Consider the following 17,880-nt stretch of genomic DNA (forward strand, 5'->3'; position numbering starts at 1 on the left):
GATTTTCCTCCTTCTTTTTTTGGTGATTTCCTCAAGTTTCTTTGAAGTGTCTTTTTACTGCTTTTTTTCTTTATCTTTCGATCAGGGTTATCTACTTTAGTACATTTTCCTCAGAATGTATTACCCATTTTTATTCATAATATTGGAATTATATTACTAACTAACACCAAATCTTCAACTATTTAGTATATATTGCATTTCATAAAAGCATAAATAAGGTAATAGGTATATTTATTTGAATATAACGTAAACGTATGTACATCAAGTTGCATTGCAATTACAACCTTCATTAACATGCGTATATTACCTATACATATACAAACACTAAAAGGTATTTTAAATCTTCTAATAAATTACGCCTCTCATATGCTACTTTATGAGACATGTATTGTCAAAATGCGCATCTGAAGCAGGAAAATTGGTACCGTTCAAGATGTTATTACTTTTTATTTAGCCCTAGAGAAATTTACTGGGATTTTTTTTTAAAACAGAGAACAAGACTAATATCAGCTATTTATGTTTGCCAGGACTATTAATGTTGATACGTATACAGTGAGCGAACAAATGTTATAGCTTGTTTACTTACAAGCAGCATACAGTGTTATTACTTTGAATGCAGACATACAAGAGTAAGTTTTTTCAAATGATTGTACCTAAAACAAAATTTTGATACCAGAGAGAAAATACAAGCAAATATGTACATCAATGTACTTAAAGAATGATAATTGCTTTTCGCTGCCACATAAAACTCGAGAGTTATTCCAATAATATTATAGCACTTTTGAAAATCAGACAACATGTTTTTCAATATACTTACAATTTTGTTAAATGCGAAATTACTTATTCACAAATACATTCAACAATAAAATGAATCGATATGAATTAATTTAAATCGTTTTAAACAACCACATTGTTTAAATGTTTTAAACATATTCCAATTTCTATAACAAAAGAATAATTGTTTGAACTGGACTTATATTATATAAATCCTTCAAATAATGTATTTCAAAATAGTTTCTCCTAATTTTTTTAAGTTGATAAGTGAAAATAATAAATAAACAAACAAACACAAACCACAACTAATTGATAAAATTATAGGGTATCATTATGCACCAAACAGATTGTCTGACAGCTAAAATATATAACATAGATATCATAAAGAAAATTCAAATAACACAAAATGAAAATACCTAAAAACTTTAAAGAATAAACATTTATCGTAGAAGTAACATCATCGATACAAAGATTGGTACCGCCAACATGGACGACATCATTGCGATTTTATTTACACCACTGCCTGAAAAAAATAAACAGACGGTTACTTAAAAGCAGCTAACAAAATGTTTTTCAAACTCATATGATATTATTTCGATACAGGTGCCAAACAGGATTAATGTTGTCATTGACAAAATTTGCGCAACAAAAAATGTATTTAGAAATTTTTTATACACTGGCTGACTGTGCATAAAAATCTCGATCAAGAAAACAGTGAGGATAATTTAAGACATAGCCACCTTTTAATTTGTCTTTGTTGATATCAAACATATTCGTCCTTTAAGCAAAACGTTGTTCCAAAGTAAGCAATCTATTTTTGTCCAAGTATTTGGTAAGATTGATACAATAAAAACCTACACATTTATGGATCTACAATCTGTTTGACTGTTTATGACGTCTTTACACTAAATCCATTGGATGTTGGATGTGTACAGATTGATAATTTAGTCTTAGATGCATGATTTTTTTATAAGTTGTTAGTGGTTTTGAACTAGTTGGCAGTTAACTACATGTACCCTCAGATCTGTTCCTAGTGTCTTGTTGTTGGGATGTAAAAATACCCGGCCACGTCCTCTTGTAGTTTTGTTCATCTGATGAGTTAAGCTTTTTGAACTGATTTTTGAAGTTAGTTCTTATGTTGTACTGTTATACCATTGTACCAGGTTATGGGAGGGTTGGGATCCTGCTAACATGTTTAACCCCGCCACATGTATGTGCCTGTCACAAGTTAGGAGCCGATATTTAACATGTTTAAGTGGTTATTGTTTGTTTTAGTGTTACATATTTGTTTTTCGTTTAATTTTTTTATATAAATAAGGCCTTAGTTTTCTCGGTTGAATTGATTTACATTGTCATTTATGGGCCTTTTATAGCTGACTATGAGGTATGGACTTTGCTCATTGTTGAAAGCCGTACGGTGACCTATAGTTGTTAATTTCTGTGGCATTTTGGTCTCTTGTTGATAGTTGTCTCATTGGCAATCATACCACATCTTTTTTTTTATTTAGACTTGGATTAAAAAAGAATAAAAGACTATAAAAGGTTATCAAAAATGTAAAATCATAACAATACTGAACTCAGAGAAAAATCAAAATCCGAAAGTTCTTTATGAACCGACAAAATCAAAGCTCAAACAAAATAACTGAATGTGTAACAACTGCCATATGACTGCATTTGTAAAGACTTTTTCTCGTGTAGAGAATGGTGAAATTAAGTAGCTAAACCTCACACTTGTTAATGGTTGCATTGAATTCCATATATACATCAGTCATCAATTTTGTACTCAAGACATGCGTTCTGACTGGTTAGTGATGTACGAAAGAAACAGTAAGATGTTTTCTACTATACAATTTTGTAGTTTTTCACCTAACTGCTTCATTGTAATTAATCGAAATATTTCAAAAACTCATTCCAAAAACTTGGATTTTGGCTATCTTGATGCTGTTATAATACAGATCATAGAAATACAAAGATAAAGTGACAAATGAAACGTCGATATTGACCAGTATTTCCAATTTTCGCTATTTAACTTAAACTTACACATGGTAGGTTTGGTGGTAGGTGTTGCAGTATAACCTGCCTTACATTGACATTTAGCAGTAGTGTTACAGGAAGCATGGTTGACACATTGATTTGCTGCACAATTGACACCTGGGAAAATTCCTGCAATTAAAAATAAACAAAAATATATAGAGTATACGTTAATGTGACAGCGATCCAATACAAAGACGCATTAGGTTCAACATCTGGTTCTGGGCACTAGATTGGTGCATATATAGTACGTTTATATTTCAATAGATCAGTCTTATTTTGTTTATACAACAAATTAACAGTGATATTTCAAAGATATGTGACATTCATTCCGTATTCTGAATATCAAACCAACACAAAGTTGGATTGAAATAAACCAATGACTGGTTCTTAAATTGAAAATGGTATAAATATTAATGAGACTCAATATTTATTTTATAAAAATGGAATAGAAAAGATACAAAAAGAATTTTTGTTTGAGGATTTCGATCAATATCGAGTAAAATTTCAAGATATCAAACATACCTTCAAGCTTCGGTTGTATCCTTAATCGCAAGTTGACTGATTTATGTGAAGTGCAATCACTAAATGCAACATGAGCTATTGAGTTACATGACATTTTACATATAACTTTTCAAAATGTTAGTGTATAGTTTTACTAGCAATCCTTAAATATCAAAATATTTTTCAATTCGAGAGCTATCAAATATGAATACATGTATGTCGAATTATGTAGACAATTCTTATTGTATTTTGCACACTATCCCAACGATAATCTCTGCAGTTAGTATGGACAATTCTAATTGTATTCAAGCACGTCACAGTAGAAATCAAGAAGCATTTTCAAGAAATGGGTGTTTTAAAGGTTTTCCAGTATAATACAGTTCATATATGCACCTCTTTGCAGAACAAAAACGAAAAATTTTGATTTGTTCTTTTTAATTCACGCAAAATTAATAAGTTTAACAACATGTTTATATTGCAAGTCTTACTGATTACACATCCAGTTCCATCTTTATAGTGGGAGGTTTTACACAGACATTTAGGGCCTGCATCATCATTTATACATTCCGAGTCGGTGACAGCACATTGATCTATGGCAGGTTCCGTGGCAACACAAGTAGCATCCAAGGCAGTCACCTCTGCAATTTGTAAATGATATTAAAATCATATTAGTCTTTACAGTTATATCTATACTCAAAAAAATTAACAAGGTATCTAGATCATTCAAACATGTATTTTTTACGAAAACAAACAGAGATAAATAATCTATTACCGGTCTGTCATATACAGTAAAGCTATATATAATTATCAAATCATATCAAAGAAATATAGAAACCCATTGTTGATGGTCGAACAGAGAGGTATTACTGTGAATTTCTGTATTATTTGGTCTCTTGTTGAAAGTTTTCTCATTGGCAATCATACCATATTTTCTTATTTTCATACAAGCAATCTGACTATTTGGATATAAAATTGGTATCTTTGATGATTTGTTTTTATTCCATATCACTTATGTATAAATAGCGTCAAGTATGATTTACGTATAAAACGCCCGTTTACTTTAAATGTCTACTTCAATGCCGGAGTAAACGCAGAGCTGTCGTAGTATTTACATGAATTTCAAGCGAGTAAAAGCCGCTTTGACTTTTTCAGTGCGAGTACATGTATTGCTAAGTCCGCACCAGACTATATTATGAATACGCCAGCAGAATGAGCCAAATTAAATCTATCATTTTTTATTTGTATGATATGAACTTAATAGGGGTATTTTTCTAACAATAATATGCGTAAATTTATAAATTCATGTAGTAAACACGTCATTTAGACACTCATTTACCTAAAACCAAAATTACTGTTAAGACGTTAAGAGTTGCTCACATAGTGAGGGAGTTGTAGATCCTTAGTAAATAAAACGTATAAACTTTATCAGTTTTCCCGTTTTATATATATATAATAACGTATTAACATAACAGTTAAATAAAAAAAAATGCTTTCGTTAGACATTACTTTTAGATAATAAGAAAACATATTATAGGGTTATTGTATGAATATTCCCCAATATGCATGCGATAACACTTTTATTGTATAGCAATATAATATTTGAAAGTAAAATTTGGTTTAAACTAAGATTTTGTTGTTGATGACGTCATGAATTTTGAAGATTTATTGCACTAGTGCAATATTGGAACTTATTGTACGCTAACTTTTGGTTACTTTCTGTGGGAAATATTATATTGCTATGCAATAATATAATATATAAAATACTAATAGTTAGTGTTATGTTAGTTTGTATGGATAAGTACAAACTAATGAAAAAAGGTTCAAATGATAAAGAATATTGACAAACTTAAATCAAAACTCCAAAAGTTTTTTTTTAATTTCACGGGCCTTTACCCAAGCGTCAGTAGTCACCTTTTTTGGTTCGATTCCCGTCTGGGATGAAAATTTCAGGGACTGAATTTTCGGCTCCCCCTTGACACTATTTGCGAGTATGGTCTTGAGGAAACGATGATCGTCCATCGGACGGGGACGATAAATGGCTGACCCGTGTTAAGAGAGAGACATATCTCTTGCACGTTAAAGACACCCATGTAGATTTCGAAAAAGAGCAGGCTAATGCCGCTACAAGGCAGCACTCGCACCCGCAAAGTGGAAAGGGATTAATATAAGTTGCAAAACTTGTTTCCCATTCCACTATAAATAAATATGTTTAAACTAAACCTTTTTTGCTGTTTGGTCCAAGAATTATTTCATTGTAGTCTTTAGATTTCACGTAAATATCTTCATAAATATTATAATAAAAACTTTTTTAGATATACTTTTCACACCACTTTCCCAACTTAACAAAATATTTTTTTTATCTTTCATATAACAATATGAAATTAATATTGCCTCTATTCAAAGGTACTCATTGACTTTAACGAAACAATCAGACACAATAGTTAAAAATGTCGCAAATAGGGGTACAACAAATTTGAAATGTCAACTCCGTACTGCTATTGACGACAATTCAAATAATAATTTTTAGTAATATTCCAACGTTAAGTAATTCTTGTTTGTTAAGGACGAGATTAATTTTAGTCCCGTGGATTGTTTTTACAAAATTGCATACTATTGGCATCCTTGCATACACATCAGCATGTATTATTGAATATACCTATATAACCAATGTTCTGTAGTGTTTGGTATTTCTGTTGTTTTACTCACTTGATGCACACACTGATTTCTTATTTGCAAAATAATTGGCCTTGCATACGCATATTGAATCTTTGGCATCGCAATCTGCATTAGCGTCTGCACACTGACCAGTCGGTGTAGCTGTGCACGTTCCCCCTAAAGCAATTTCTAAAATAAAACTATCTCGATTAGAATTTCGGATAAATTGTAAAATCATGTCTATTTAACTTTCTGAATAAAAATGCAGGGGTTTTGATGCGGTATAAAGACAACAATATTGTATTTACTTGACATAACACGTTATTAGTCACTGATTGTCCTAAGTTCTTGATATTATCCTCATAACGAGCAATGTCAATTCAATACACTATTATTTCTTATATAAATTTATTCTTGAAAGCTTTTTGATGCAAATTCGTTATCATTGTAATGTTTTAAATATATTAATGTCATTGAGACAGCTAGCAAATAAAATAAATTAACAAATAATTCTTACGTTTGACACATTTATTGGTACCATCTGTTTTATATGAAGTAGGACTACAGGCACATTTAGAAGTTGTACATACATTATTTGCCTCTGTGCAATCCTCAGCAATTTTGCAAGTTCCATCGTAAGCTACGCCTGGAAATATATCAAACGTTTTTTTCGTTTTATACATAATTTTAAAAATGTGGATTGGAATAGTAGATTTTGCAGGGAATTTGTAACATTGACGTGTAAATAATCCTCACCGTGCTATTGCAACTTATGGAGATAAGGATTGACATCATTTGGGAACAGTTAATTGTGTCGCTCCAAACAATAAAAATTTGTTAAGTCGTCAAATATCTAATTTCAAATCCGTTTAGTTACTAAGAAATATTGCACGGAATTTACAGATACAAGATGTATTCGCAGGACCAAGTTTGCATGCATCATCTGTTCACACACTTAATCAATCAGGTTTTCTGTTGCGTAAGACAAGATAGAAACGACCAGGCTTTGAACTTTCAGGCTTTTGATATTCACATGTGCCTCTTTTTTTAAATTTAGAAGTTTGATAAAAGTTTAAATTCTATTACTTATAACTCCCTTGTTTCAACAGGCCCTACCAGATCACCATATCTTGAGTTTCTTTGTTCTTAATACTTTCTTTTGTTCTTTAAAATTTTTGGAGGTAATGCTAAACACACATCAATAATAAAAAATATCTATGCGGAAAAAAAAATAATTTTCACACTTTATATAGGGACAAAATCCAGTTTCTATGTAGATAATCGAACGCAACACCTTAAGCATATCAAGCCTATATTCATACTCTTACACCAATACGACTGTATACAAGCTCTCTGTCAATTTAACATATTTGAATATTGAATCCGGGGCTCATAAAGGGTAAAAACTATATAGTTGTATAAAGTATAACGTAATTAAATTATGGCATTCTAAAATAAATACTTTTCCTCTATATTTATCCCCACCCACAGACAAATGGTATTGAAGCCTGGGGGAAAGTCGGAAACTCTCGCAACACTTTACACCCACAACTGAATATTGATATTACTTCTTACTACGGTATTGAAAAGCAATAACTTCAAATTCCATTGTGAACAAAAATTCAGGGTGATGGAACATAAATTGGTATTAAGATGACCGCGTCTTACGTCAATAATTGTAAGCGTAAGTACTTAGAACAGCAAACTTTCAATTCTTTCTCTTAATGCGATTGTTCAACTTGAAAACGAAGCCCATCAGGGGCGTAGCTGCCGTTAGGCACTTTAGGCACGTGCCTACACATAATTTTTTCACAAATATTTTTTTTTTGTTAAAAAAAATAATAAACAACGTTATATGTAGATGAACTCCAGTGAAGTTGTTATAACTCTAATTATTGAAAGTCAGGTGTACACTAGTTTCTCGTCCTTAGTGAATGGAAATTAGGATAGAATTGAATGTTTTTATGTGTGTACCTTATATAGAAACTATAAACTAGAACTTTGGTTCAGATCATTTCAATTCTATCAACAAAAACTTGAATGAACCTCAACTTAGACACATGAATATTTAATTAGTTGTTAGTTTTCAACTAGCTTGCTTTCCACTTTGTCTTCACCCGACTTGCCAATGTTGGTCGTCCGTTTGGCTGTGAAGGATGTATAAATACGTAGTCACGTCTGGTCAGAATGGGGACATTTAATCTTATGTCTAGTTGTAGAGAGAATACCACTCTTTGAGGAGATCGTAGTTGGTCTACTGAAAGGCAAAGTGTCTGCACCTATCCGCAATTTTCCAATGCATGGCATTTTCAAATTTCCAGACCTTCGTCCTGTACAACACTTATTACAGGACTAAGCTCTCTGTTGTGTTTATTGTAAATAATCAATGTTTTTTTTTGTTTTAAACTTGCATAAATATTTTACACTGGATGTTTATAATTCAATCTATTAACTGGCATCCAGTAGTTTTGAGTACTCTCAGATCTACGTGTAATGACCACAATTATTCAAATTCCTAAGCAGGTAGGGATTTTACAGTAGAGCGGGATATAAAGAAATACGAATTTCATGAATTTTGTTATGTTAGTATGAACAGAACAGACTTATGCATTAGGCATCGACTATGTGTGTATGTGTTTGTGTGGCTAGGGTGAAGGTTTAAGAATCAAAAGATTGATGGTTGATGTCTTTCTAGCCAAAAGGATAGTGTTATTATATATATCAGTGTTTACGTGCACGTGCCTATTTTTTTTAATGAAGGATCGTCAATATGTAAGTATCAATTAAGTTAAACGTATATATCGATCATAACGGAACAGATTTGAAAATACCAAACAGGGTGTACTGCTTAATTAAAGGGATATGCGGATCTATGCTGGGCAGTACATATTGTAAATATTTTTTTTATATTTGATTTTCCAATTGTACTGCGTTATTTAATTCACCATTCAGATGTTATGGTTAATCATTCATAATTCTTCGAACTTTTCATTATAATTATCATGATTAAATAACCAGAAAATTTAATATTTTTGTGCATAAAATTTTGCAGCCAAAACGTTGAAATCCGTTTTCCGTCGGGGGTTTCGCCCCCTTGAACCCCCTACCAGGGCAGAGCTGCTGGGGGCCTTGAGCGGCCCCCAAACCCCCCGCCGATTTGTGCCTACAGTTGAATTAATACCTAGCTACGCCCCTGCCCATCACTCAATAAAATTTTCTTTTGAAATGTCTGCTACTCAGATCACATTTCATAACACTGCTAGACAAGCATGATTATTTTTTTGTCATTAGATGATATCTTAAACATTGCATCGGAGTTTTTTTTTTTTTTGCAGTCAGTGTTAATCCTTAAAAAGAACAAGAACGGGACAAAAAAAAATGTCTACAAACTTTATATATAACAAATTAACAATATGGTATACACATACTATTGATATATCAATGATCAATACATACCTTCAACACCTTGTGCAATACATAATACAAACATCACCCAAATACCAATAAACCGAGCTAAGAGGTCCTGTAAGGGGAAAAAATCAGTATTGTGATATGTATTTAAATTATATGTAGCGTATTTAACTGACTATATCCGGATATGGGTATTTAGTCGGATTTGATGCAAGCATACGATCTGTATTGCGTCTTATACTATGAGAATCAAATATCCTTTAACTACTATGTAATATCATTGTGTTAGCACGTAAATTATGAGCTATGAAAGTTAAGTAGCTCCATCATTTTTTTGAGTAAGTTTTAAAAAATTTCAATCGAATATTCTTTTCTTATGGTTAGCATTTATAAGTCGTCACTATCCTATAGATTAACCACTTTTGATTGTAATGATAATTTAGAATCTTCATGGAATGCAGAGCACCAATGCACAGTTATATAATTCTATTGATATGCCATATGTATGCAAGATTGACATTCCTTTGTACTATCATTGATGACTATGTTCCAATTTGAAAAAGTCAACTAAAGCTATGCCACTATTGTCTCCCTTGAACAGGTTCATAATTTTTTATTCACGTAAAGTTATTTGATTTAATTTTAAATAATTACATTTTTTTTTAATTCAATAGATTTCAGTTTATTGGTTAATTAAAGACATTGATATATGAAGATAATTTTATTGATTTGTTTTGAAACATTTTAAAATATTAATACAAATATAAAGAACCTTTCATAATTTTCTAAATATTATTAATTTACATACAAGAAATTAACCGATCGTGCAAGGGCTGTATAGCCTGGGTAAGTCCTTAAACACTTCCCTCATCAACACGAAATTATAGAACCGATCATGCAAGACTTACATGGCCAATTATTGAACGCCACATCTGTCTTATGTGAAACTCTGATATTACGTTATGTTGTTATATTATTACTCAAGATGATATTTTGTCTTTACCTTACATGGTATTGACAATACGTAATGATGTTTTGATATACTTGTAAATCATTATTTGAAAGAAAATAAAAAACGTTTTGGAATATATGTTGCACAGGTAGCCGACTATACTGTGTAATGTAGGCTGTACGGTTGCATATGCCTATTTAAACTCTTGTCTCACTGGCAATCAAACAACATCTAACTTTATTTCCATTTTTATCTTGTGTTTTGTATAATGTGACATTGTTTAACTTTTGTACGCATACCCCGGGCCCTTTCTCGGAAGCCTAGACAAAAGCTCTAGATCTTGAGCCGCGATGGAAAATTTTGTTACTCATATACCTCAAATTTCAACTCGAAATCTAAATCTAAATGAGACTCAAACTCAAGTCCAACTCGAACTTCACCTCAAAAAGTTACTCAAATTAAAAGTTGAGGTAGAATTGTAACTCAAATTCTAAACCAAATGTGACTCAAACTCGAAGTTCAACTCGAAACTCATTGTTAACTAGAACTTTAATTCTAATAATAGCTTGCATACTAACTCGAAATCGAAGACTTACTCAAAGTTTAACTCGAAAAGTTAACCGAACATTAATTTGAACTAGATGGATTGCCATATTAATCCAAGGGACATAAATAAAGGCAACAGTAGTATACCGCTGTTTGATACTCATAAATCGACTGAGGAAAAAACAAATCCGTGTTACAAACTAAAACTGAGGGAAACGCATCAAATGTAAGAGGAAAACTACGACATCACAGAAACACAACATTAAGATGTGTAACACACACAGAAACTAACTATAATATAACAATGGCCTTAAAACATGAAAATCTATTTAAAAATAGAACTAGTTTTACCGATTGAGTCACGTGGTCTTACCTCATCACGTATTGTGATAACCACTTCAAAGAATTACAGGACCCATCAAATTTAATACTGAAAAAACACATCATGTATACGTAGTGAAAAATCGTCAAATTTTGATACATCTTAAAATAATGTTAAAGCCATATAACGAATTAGCAAATCATCACACGCAATAACCACACCATGTAATGAAACAACTACATTACGTTAAGTCACATACACATTAAGTAATGTTAAAACCACATTGCCAAATGACACGCCACATTAAATGAGGGTAAAACCACAACGAGTAATGACCAAACCATATTGTGTAAATCCGAAATATCATTAAGTAATGACTATTCCATATTGAGTTATATCAAACCATCATTAGTTAATGTTAAAATCATATTTCGTAAAAACTAAATATTATCAAGTTATTATAAAACAACATTACGTAATATCATTGTTCTAAATAAGACAGCTGTGGTGTTTCGTAGATAACGGTCGTTCTTTACCCCCGCACTCACAAGCTACTTTGCCTACTATAACATTAACAGTGCAATTGCCTCAGACATATACAGTTTATTGTCTATTGATGATATGAGGTAAAACATTCAGGTGAAACCCACACATTATGAAAGACACATGTATTCATTCTTCTGGCACGGATATACTGTTTTATACTGTGTCCACATCATCTAACCTGCAACAGCATTGCTCCTGCTACTTGTAAAAGCATTTATTGTTTTGAAATGGTGTAAACAAAAAATCATGTCAGAATTCAAATGAACCAGTTACATTGCCTTAATATAGTTGCATTACTTGATTCCTTAAAGACAAAAAAGCATGTCTGATGTGAAACCCTAACTCAAACACACTCACGATACCCCTACGAACAAACTCTAAAACAGAACACCATAACCACCACAATAATGATGAAATGTTGGGAAGATTAACCAGAGTTATCTTAAATTAATCACAAAAAGGTGCCGGCAAACAATTTTTAATTTGAGCTTAATTAACATTAAAACAATTTTCAACTTACAATAAATTTTACTTTATTCAGTTATTAGGACTTAGTTTCTCATATCTACTAAAAAAAATTGATAGTATGAATTTTGATGATCACAGATAAACATGGCATTATATGTCAATGAAAATAACACCTTATAAATTTCATGCATCATCAACAATGCGCAAGACAAAAACTTTTGAAACCAGGTTTCTAAACATTAATTCAATTTATGGTAACAATGACACTGTATTATGAAGTTTAGCATGAAAAAGCCTCACATATAACTCTGTAAAGCTTTTAGTTTTAGTTGATAAACCCGCATTCTGTACCATGTGTTCATTTCGATAATAAATGCTGGAGGACATATAATCTGAAAAAGTGTTGAGGTGACAAAACCGAAAAGGAACAAATATGTTACAAAACCAAGAAGTAGATAAACATGTGCGGAGTATATGTAGTATAGCCTTTCAAGTTTAAAATCTGTATACTTTTTCTTCCAAAAAAAATATTTAACAAAATTTGATTTACAATGTTTTTTATAAATATAGCATCATTACCATAGAATTTTTCCCTATAAGATATTGTTAAATTTTCCCTTTTCAAAATATTGTGTAGAATTTGTTTTTGTTTCAAAAAAATAGAAATCCTTGGCATGAGTAAAGTTTCATACTCTTCAGAATTATAGACAAAACTATAGACCAAATTTCACATAACATTTCATTTCATATAAGACCAAAAAAAACATCACTGGAAGTTAATCAATCACATTTGCACCCCTTTTTCCCTATGTACAAGCTGTAGTAACCATGTTTCCTAAAAAAAAAAAAAAAAATCTATGAAATACCAAAATAAAAAAAAATGAAACACCAAAAATATATGTTTATGGTTTCCTACAACTGTCAAATTCAAAGGAATGTTTTTTTTTAAATGTCGGCCCCTTTTCGTATGCAACTAAATATGTAGTTCATACTATGATTTGAAGGTATAACACCTTTTACCATATTTTTACAGTTATGATTTGAATAATTGATGCAATAATACAATACTATGAACTTACCATGATAGTTCAACTGGTCTCTGTAACTGTCAAACAATATTTAAGTATTTATATGATAACGTGATCATTACACGTATCAACAGAAAAACATGTGACATTGTCTCCTAGGTAATATTATATTTACATGCAAAGCTTTGTACTATGACATAGAGTTTATTATGTATCGTTCATTTAACATATCTTGATATAATTTTAATTTCCGGCTCACGATAAGATAAATTTGCATGTATGCATTAATTCAAAGCATTAGAAAAAGTTAAGTAGAATAAAAACAAATGCATGAGCTGTGATTGCAATGTAATACGAAGACAGCAGCGAGCCGCTTAAACCATTTACCGTACAGTGGCTATACTAAATCTGTATGTACGACAAAGACGTCTAAACCGTATGAACTTGTATTGAGACTACAGAAGTCATAATAAGTACATGGAAAGTACTTGTATTCGTTATTATCAAGTTTCGTGATTTGAATAGAAATAACATGTTCGTGGGTTCTTAGATTCGTTGATTTCAGTTTTTTTGAAGAAAAAGTCGAGTGGAGAATTGGAAGACATCAGAAAAATATATTCGTGATTTCAGACGGATGTTATTTGTTGATGATTGGTGGGACATTGAAATATCAGTTGTCCATTTTACTATCTTGTAAGTCTATCATTAATGGCAAGACGCATACAATTTTGCTTTCGGAAATAAGCAAATGCATTAACGCTTACAAATTATCTCAATTAAAGAAAAAAAACAGTTTGTACTGCACTTTGGTCGGGTTGTTGCCTCTTTGACACATTCCATATTACCATTTTCAATCTTCCTTAAATTCGTGATTAAAGCCACCCTCAGAAACCCCGAAAATTGATACCCCTTCGAATAAAAGTACAATCCACAGTATATGATGTAAGAAATTTATTACACCGCCTTTCAGAATGGTATAAAGACATCATTCGTAAATATAGCTCAACATGCAGACTTCTAATACGTTCAGGTATTTCACATCCAATTTTTTATGGTAATATTCTTTATAAGGCACAAAGGTGTCAGTATTCACCTCAGAAACTTACAAAACCTTTGAATAGACTTATTAAGAAGGGATATAATTACGATACTGTTGTCAAGTCATTAAAGATTGCATATTTTGGCGTTAATATTGAGTCACTGATAAGGTCTTTGCATCGGAACTAAACACATTTATTCTAAAAACAGTCGTTTGCATTACACGGGTTATGTTCTTCTCATATATGTTATGATGGTAAGATACTAAACCCCTAACGGGAAGGATTGTGCCTGATGTTCATATGATGAAATCATAATCTTTCAGTCAGTTTAATTGAAGTCTGGAGCTGGCATGTCAGTTAACTGCTAGTAGTCTGTTGTTATTTATGTATTATTGTCATTTTGTTTATTTTCTTTGGTTACATCTTCTGACATCAGACTCGGATTTCTCTTGAACTGAATTTTAATGTGCGTATTGTTATGCGTTTACTTTACTACATTGGTTAGAGGTATAGGGGGAGGGTTGAGATCTCACAAACATGTTTAACCCCGCCGCATTTTTGCGCCTGTCCCAAGTCAGGAGCCTCTGGCCTTTGTTAGTCTTGTATTATTTTAATTTTAGTTTCTTGTGTACAATTTGGAAATTAGTATGGCGTTCATTATCACTGGACTAGTATATATTTGTTTAGGGGCCAGCTGAAGGACGCCTCCGGGTGCGGGAATTTCTCGCTACATTGAAGACCTGTTGGTGACCCTCTGCTGTTGTTTTTTATTTGGTCGGGTTGTTGTCTCTTTGACACATTCCCCATTTCCATTCTCAATTTTATTTTCTCTATGTTTTGTGCTATTTTTACATTTCATGATAGGTGTGAGAAAATATTTCACCGTATTAGTAAAAAATCTCTTCTCAGCAAATGATTGGTCGAACTTTTCTTGGTTTCTGCTTAACATGTCTCAGGACGTCACATATAAAGAACTCTACTCTTTGCACATCATTAGAGAAACAGAATCCACCACAATAACTCGTATATTACGATATTTCTTCACTCTCAATAGTTAAGTTAAAGTATTTAATAAGCTCGACAAGTCTCGCACTTTAAATATTAAAATCTAACTGTCTCCAGTAGAGAAATATCGTCACACACTTGTTGCAGTAGTAAAATCTGTAGTACCTCTGTGCGTAATTTCCAACACCATAAAAATTGTGCATCAACAACATATCTCAGAGATATTTTAACGATCATGAACCTATTTTTTATTTTATTTTTTATTTTAATTGTTATGTTTTTCAATGATATGTCATGTATGCAAAGTTTTATGAAATTTGTTATCTGGTTAGCTTAGAATATAAGAAGACAAGCAAAGAATATATTCAGATTCAGTACCAGGGGCGCATTTACTGCCAGGATTTATTCATTTTGAACAAGTTCCAAAATTGAAATTATGTTCTTTATCTAATTATGAAAAATAACAAATTTGCTCTTAAAGCATTATCATTCCAGATTATGAAATTTTAATTTATCAGGTTAACAAGTTGAAGATATGGATTAACGTTGCTTCCATGAATCATTCCTTGTATTTTTATCTTTTTTGTACAGGTTTCCGTCGATACCAGAGGTGGTGTGAACGAGATGATTACTTTTCAATGAGAATGTAAACTAGGCAATTCAAATACATACATTTTATTACTTATGCTCAAAATATGCATGTTTCTATGTTAACTTTTTTTTTTTAATTATTTGAGTATATGATTTTGCCATGGGAGATAGAACAGGGGTCATTGCAGTGATTTTTAAGTAAAGAGATGTTTGTTATTAAAGGTTTTCATCAGCATATTATTTCTTATGATAAGATTAAAAACAGTTTGTTTTCTTCAGTTTATAGGTTTATAGAAAAGAATAAATGTGTTAACTTCCAATGCACAGACCCTATAAGTGAATCAATATGAAAGCCAAAATATGCCTTTAAACTGACAACCGTTTCGTACCTGAACGTATAAGATGACTGCATGTTGATTTATATTTTCAAACGATGTCCTTGTTTCGATGATACAATTCGGTAAATGTTATGACTAGTCAGTGATATCAAAACCCTGGTGTTATATTTTTTCCGTAATACATAGATAAAACCAAAATGTTGTTACATACACGGGCAATCGTACAAGTTGACATAGATAAACACCATAAAATAAGTATTTAACAACATTCCTTCATAATTCTGCTTAATCAAATAAAAATGAAACACAAGACATTAGTAAAGATTTTTTTATAGATCTTCCTTTTAAAGAACCACCTAACAGAAACATGTGACATAACTTATTCTGTTTTAAAAAAAATACTTTAAACGATAAAATCAAGTGATTATGTACTTTTGTCTTGATGGGCTTTACATTTAATCATTTGATGTCTTTTGTAGTTGACTGAACAGTAAATAGTTATCAAAGGTACCAGAATTATAATTTAGTACGCCAGACGCGCGTTTCGTCTACATAAGACTCATCAGTGACGCTCGTATCAAAATATTTATAAAGCCAAACAAGTAAAAAGTTGAAAAGCCATGAGGATCCAAAATTCTAAAACGTTGTGCCAAATACGACTAAAAGTGTTGAAAATGTTAAAAGGTTTTTTTTAAGATAGGTGTCGCAGTCATAATAATAAAATGTAAAGATCTTCTCATTTTCATGGAACTAAATAAACTCATCATAGATACCAGGATAAATCTTTGTATTTACGCCAGACGAAATGCGTCCTTGGAAACAGTGGACATACAAAAATATTTTTATAAATTCCCAACTGAGAAAATTATGCATTTTTTAAGTACCATTTACAGAATTGATCTATTTTATTTCAATTTAAAGTTTAGAACTAGACACATGTTTCTGAACATCAGATGAATATAGTTTACTCATAATGCATATGCGTTCATACAGTTGTTATTAATAAGATGCAGAGTTCTATTCTAAGAAAAATAAGTCTTCATTATTGAAACAGTTTTATGATCACCAACTATACCGGTATCAGTTCTACTAGTTCTACTAGTTACAGCTTTGTCTCTGTGTTCACAAAATAATGTCATAATTTCAAATTTTCACATGATATTAGGAAAAGTTTAAAATAATTCTACATATTCCAAAGTCCTCAGGTTAGCTTAGATATGTTCACCAATGTGATATGATATGATGCACTTGATTGAATTTATTAACGTATTTAAACAGACAGGTACAGCGGATACTAGTGAAGTGTTAACTGCTGACCTTTTTTTAACGCCCGAGTATAACCCAGTTTTTGGTGATGATCGTGCTGCTCAATTCTAAGATTCATGTGTATAGTTTAATTAATTGTTGTTAGTATTAATTTCATTTTTGATTGGTGGGGGGGGGGGGAGATATGGTAATGTTTGTTTTTGTTCTGCTTGTTATCTTTAGTTACCGGGTTTTGTTGTGCCTTTTGTGTATGCTGCATATATTTACGTACTGATGTAATATCATCATATCTTTTCTATTCTTTTAAGAAAGAGTTTTGAAGAAACTTGTTCAAATTCAAATTTTGTAATCAAATTGTATATCTATTCTTCAAACTGATCCAGTTTACTAAGTTTTCTCCCTA

At 31.5% G+C, this 17,880-nt stretch overlaps 1 protein-coding gene across 2 annotated transcripts; it reads right to left on the reverse strand.

The window, feature by feature from the left end:
* Window positions 1–214: 214 nt before the first annotated feature.
* On the reverse strand, window positions 215–13,317 carry LOC143045197 (uncharacterized). Of its 2 annotated transcripts, XM_076217542.1 has the most exons (8): window positions 13,289–13,310; window positions 12,262–12,309; window positions 9,421–9,487; window positions 6,482–6,610; window positions 6,016–6,153; window positions 3,798–3,947; window positions 2,815–2,937; window positions 215–1,297 (listed from the first exon to the last, which is right to left on the reverse strand). In XM_076217542.1, the coding sequence occupies exons 3-8, from the start codon at window positions 9,452–9,454 to the stop codon at window positions 1,215–1,217; spliced, it is 657 nt and encodes a 218-aa protein (XP_076073657.1). In that variant the 5' UTR covers window positions 9,455–9,487; window positions 12,262–12,309; window positions 13,289–13,310; the 3' UTR covers window positions 215–1,214. The 2 variants fall into 2 exon arrangements, with proteins under 2 accessions (XP_076073657.1, XP_076073656.1); XM_076217541.1 differs by lacking the exon at window positions 12,262–12,309 and having other exon boundaries at window positions 13,289–13,317.
* Between the last annotated feature and the right edge of the window lie 4,563 nt (window positions 13,318–17,880).

This window comes from Mytilus galloprovincialis, chromosome 9 (assembly GCF_965363235.1).
Source record: "Mytilus galloprovincialis chromosome 9, xbMytGall1.hap1.1, whole genome shotgun sequence".
In the NCBI taxonomy this organism is placed as follows: Eukaryota; Metazoa; Mollusca; class Bivalvia; order Mytilida; family Mytilidae; genus Mytilus; species Mytilus galloprovincialis.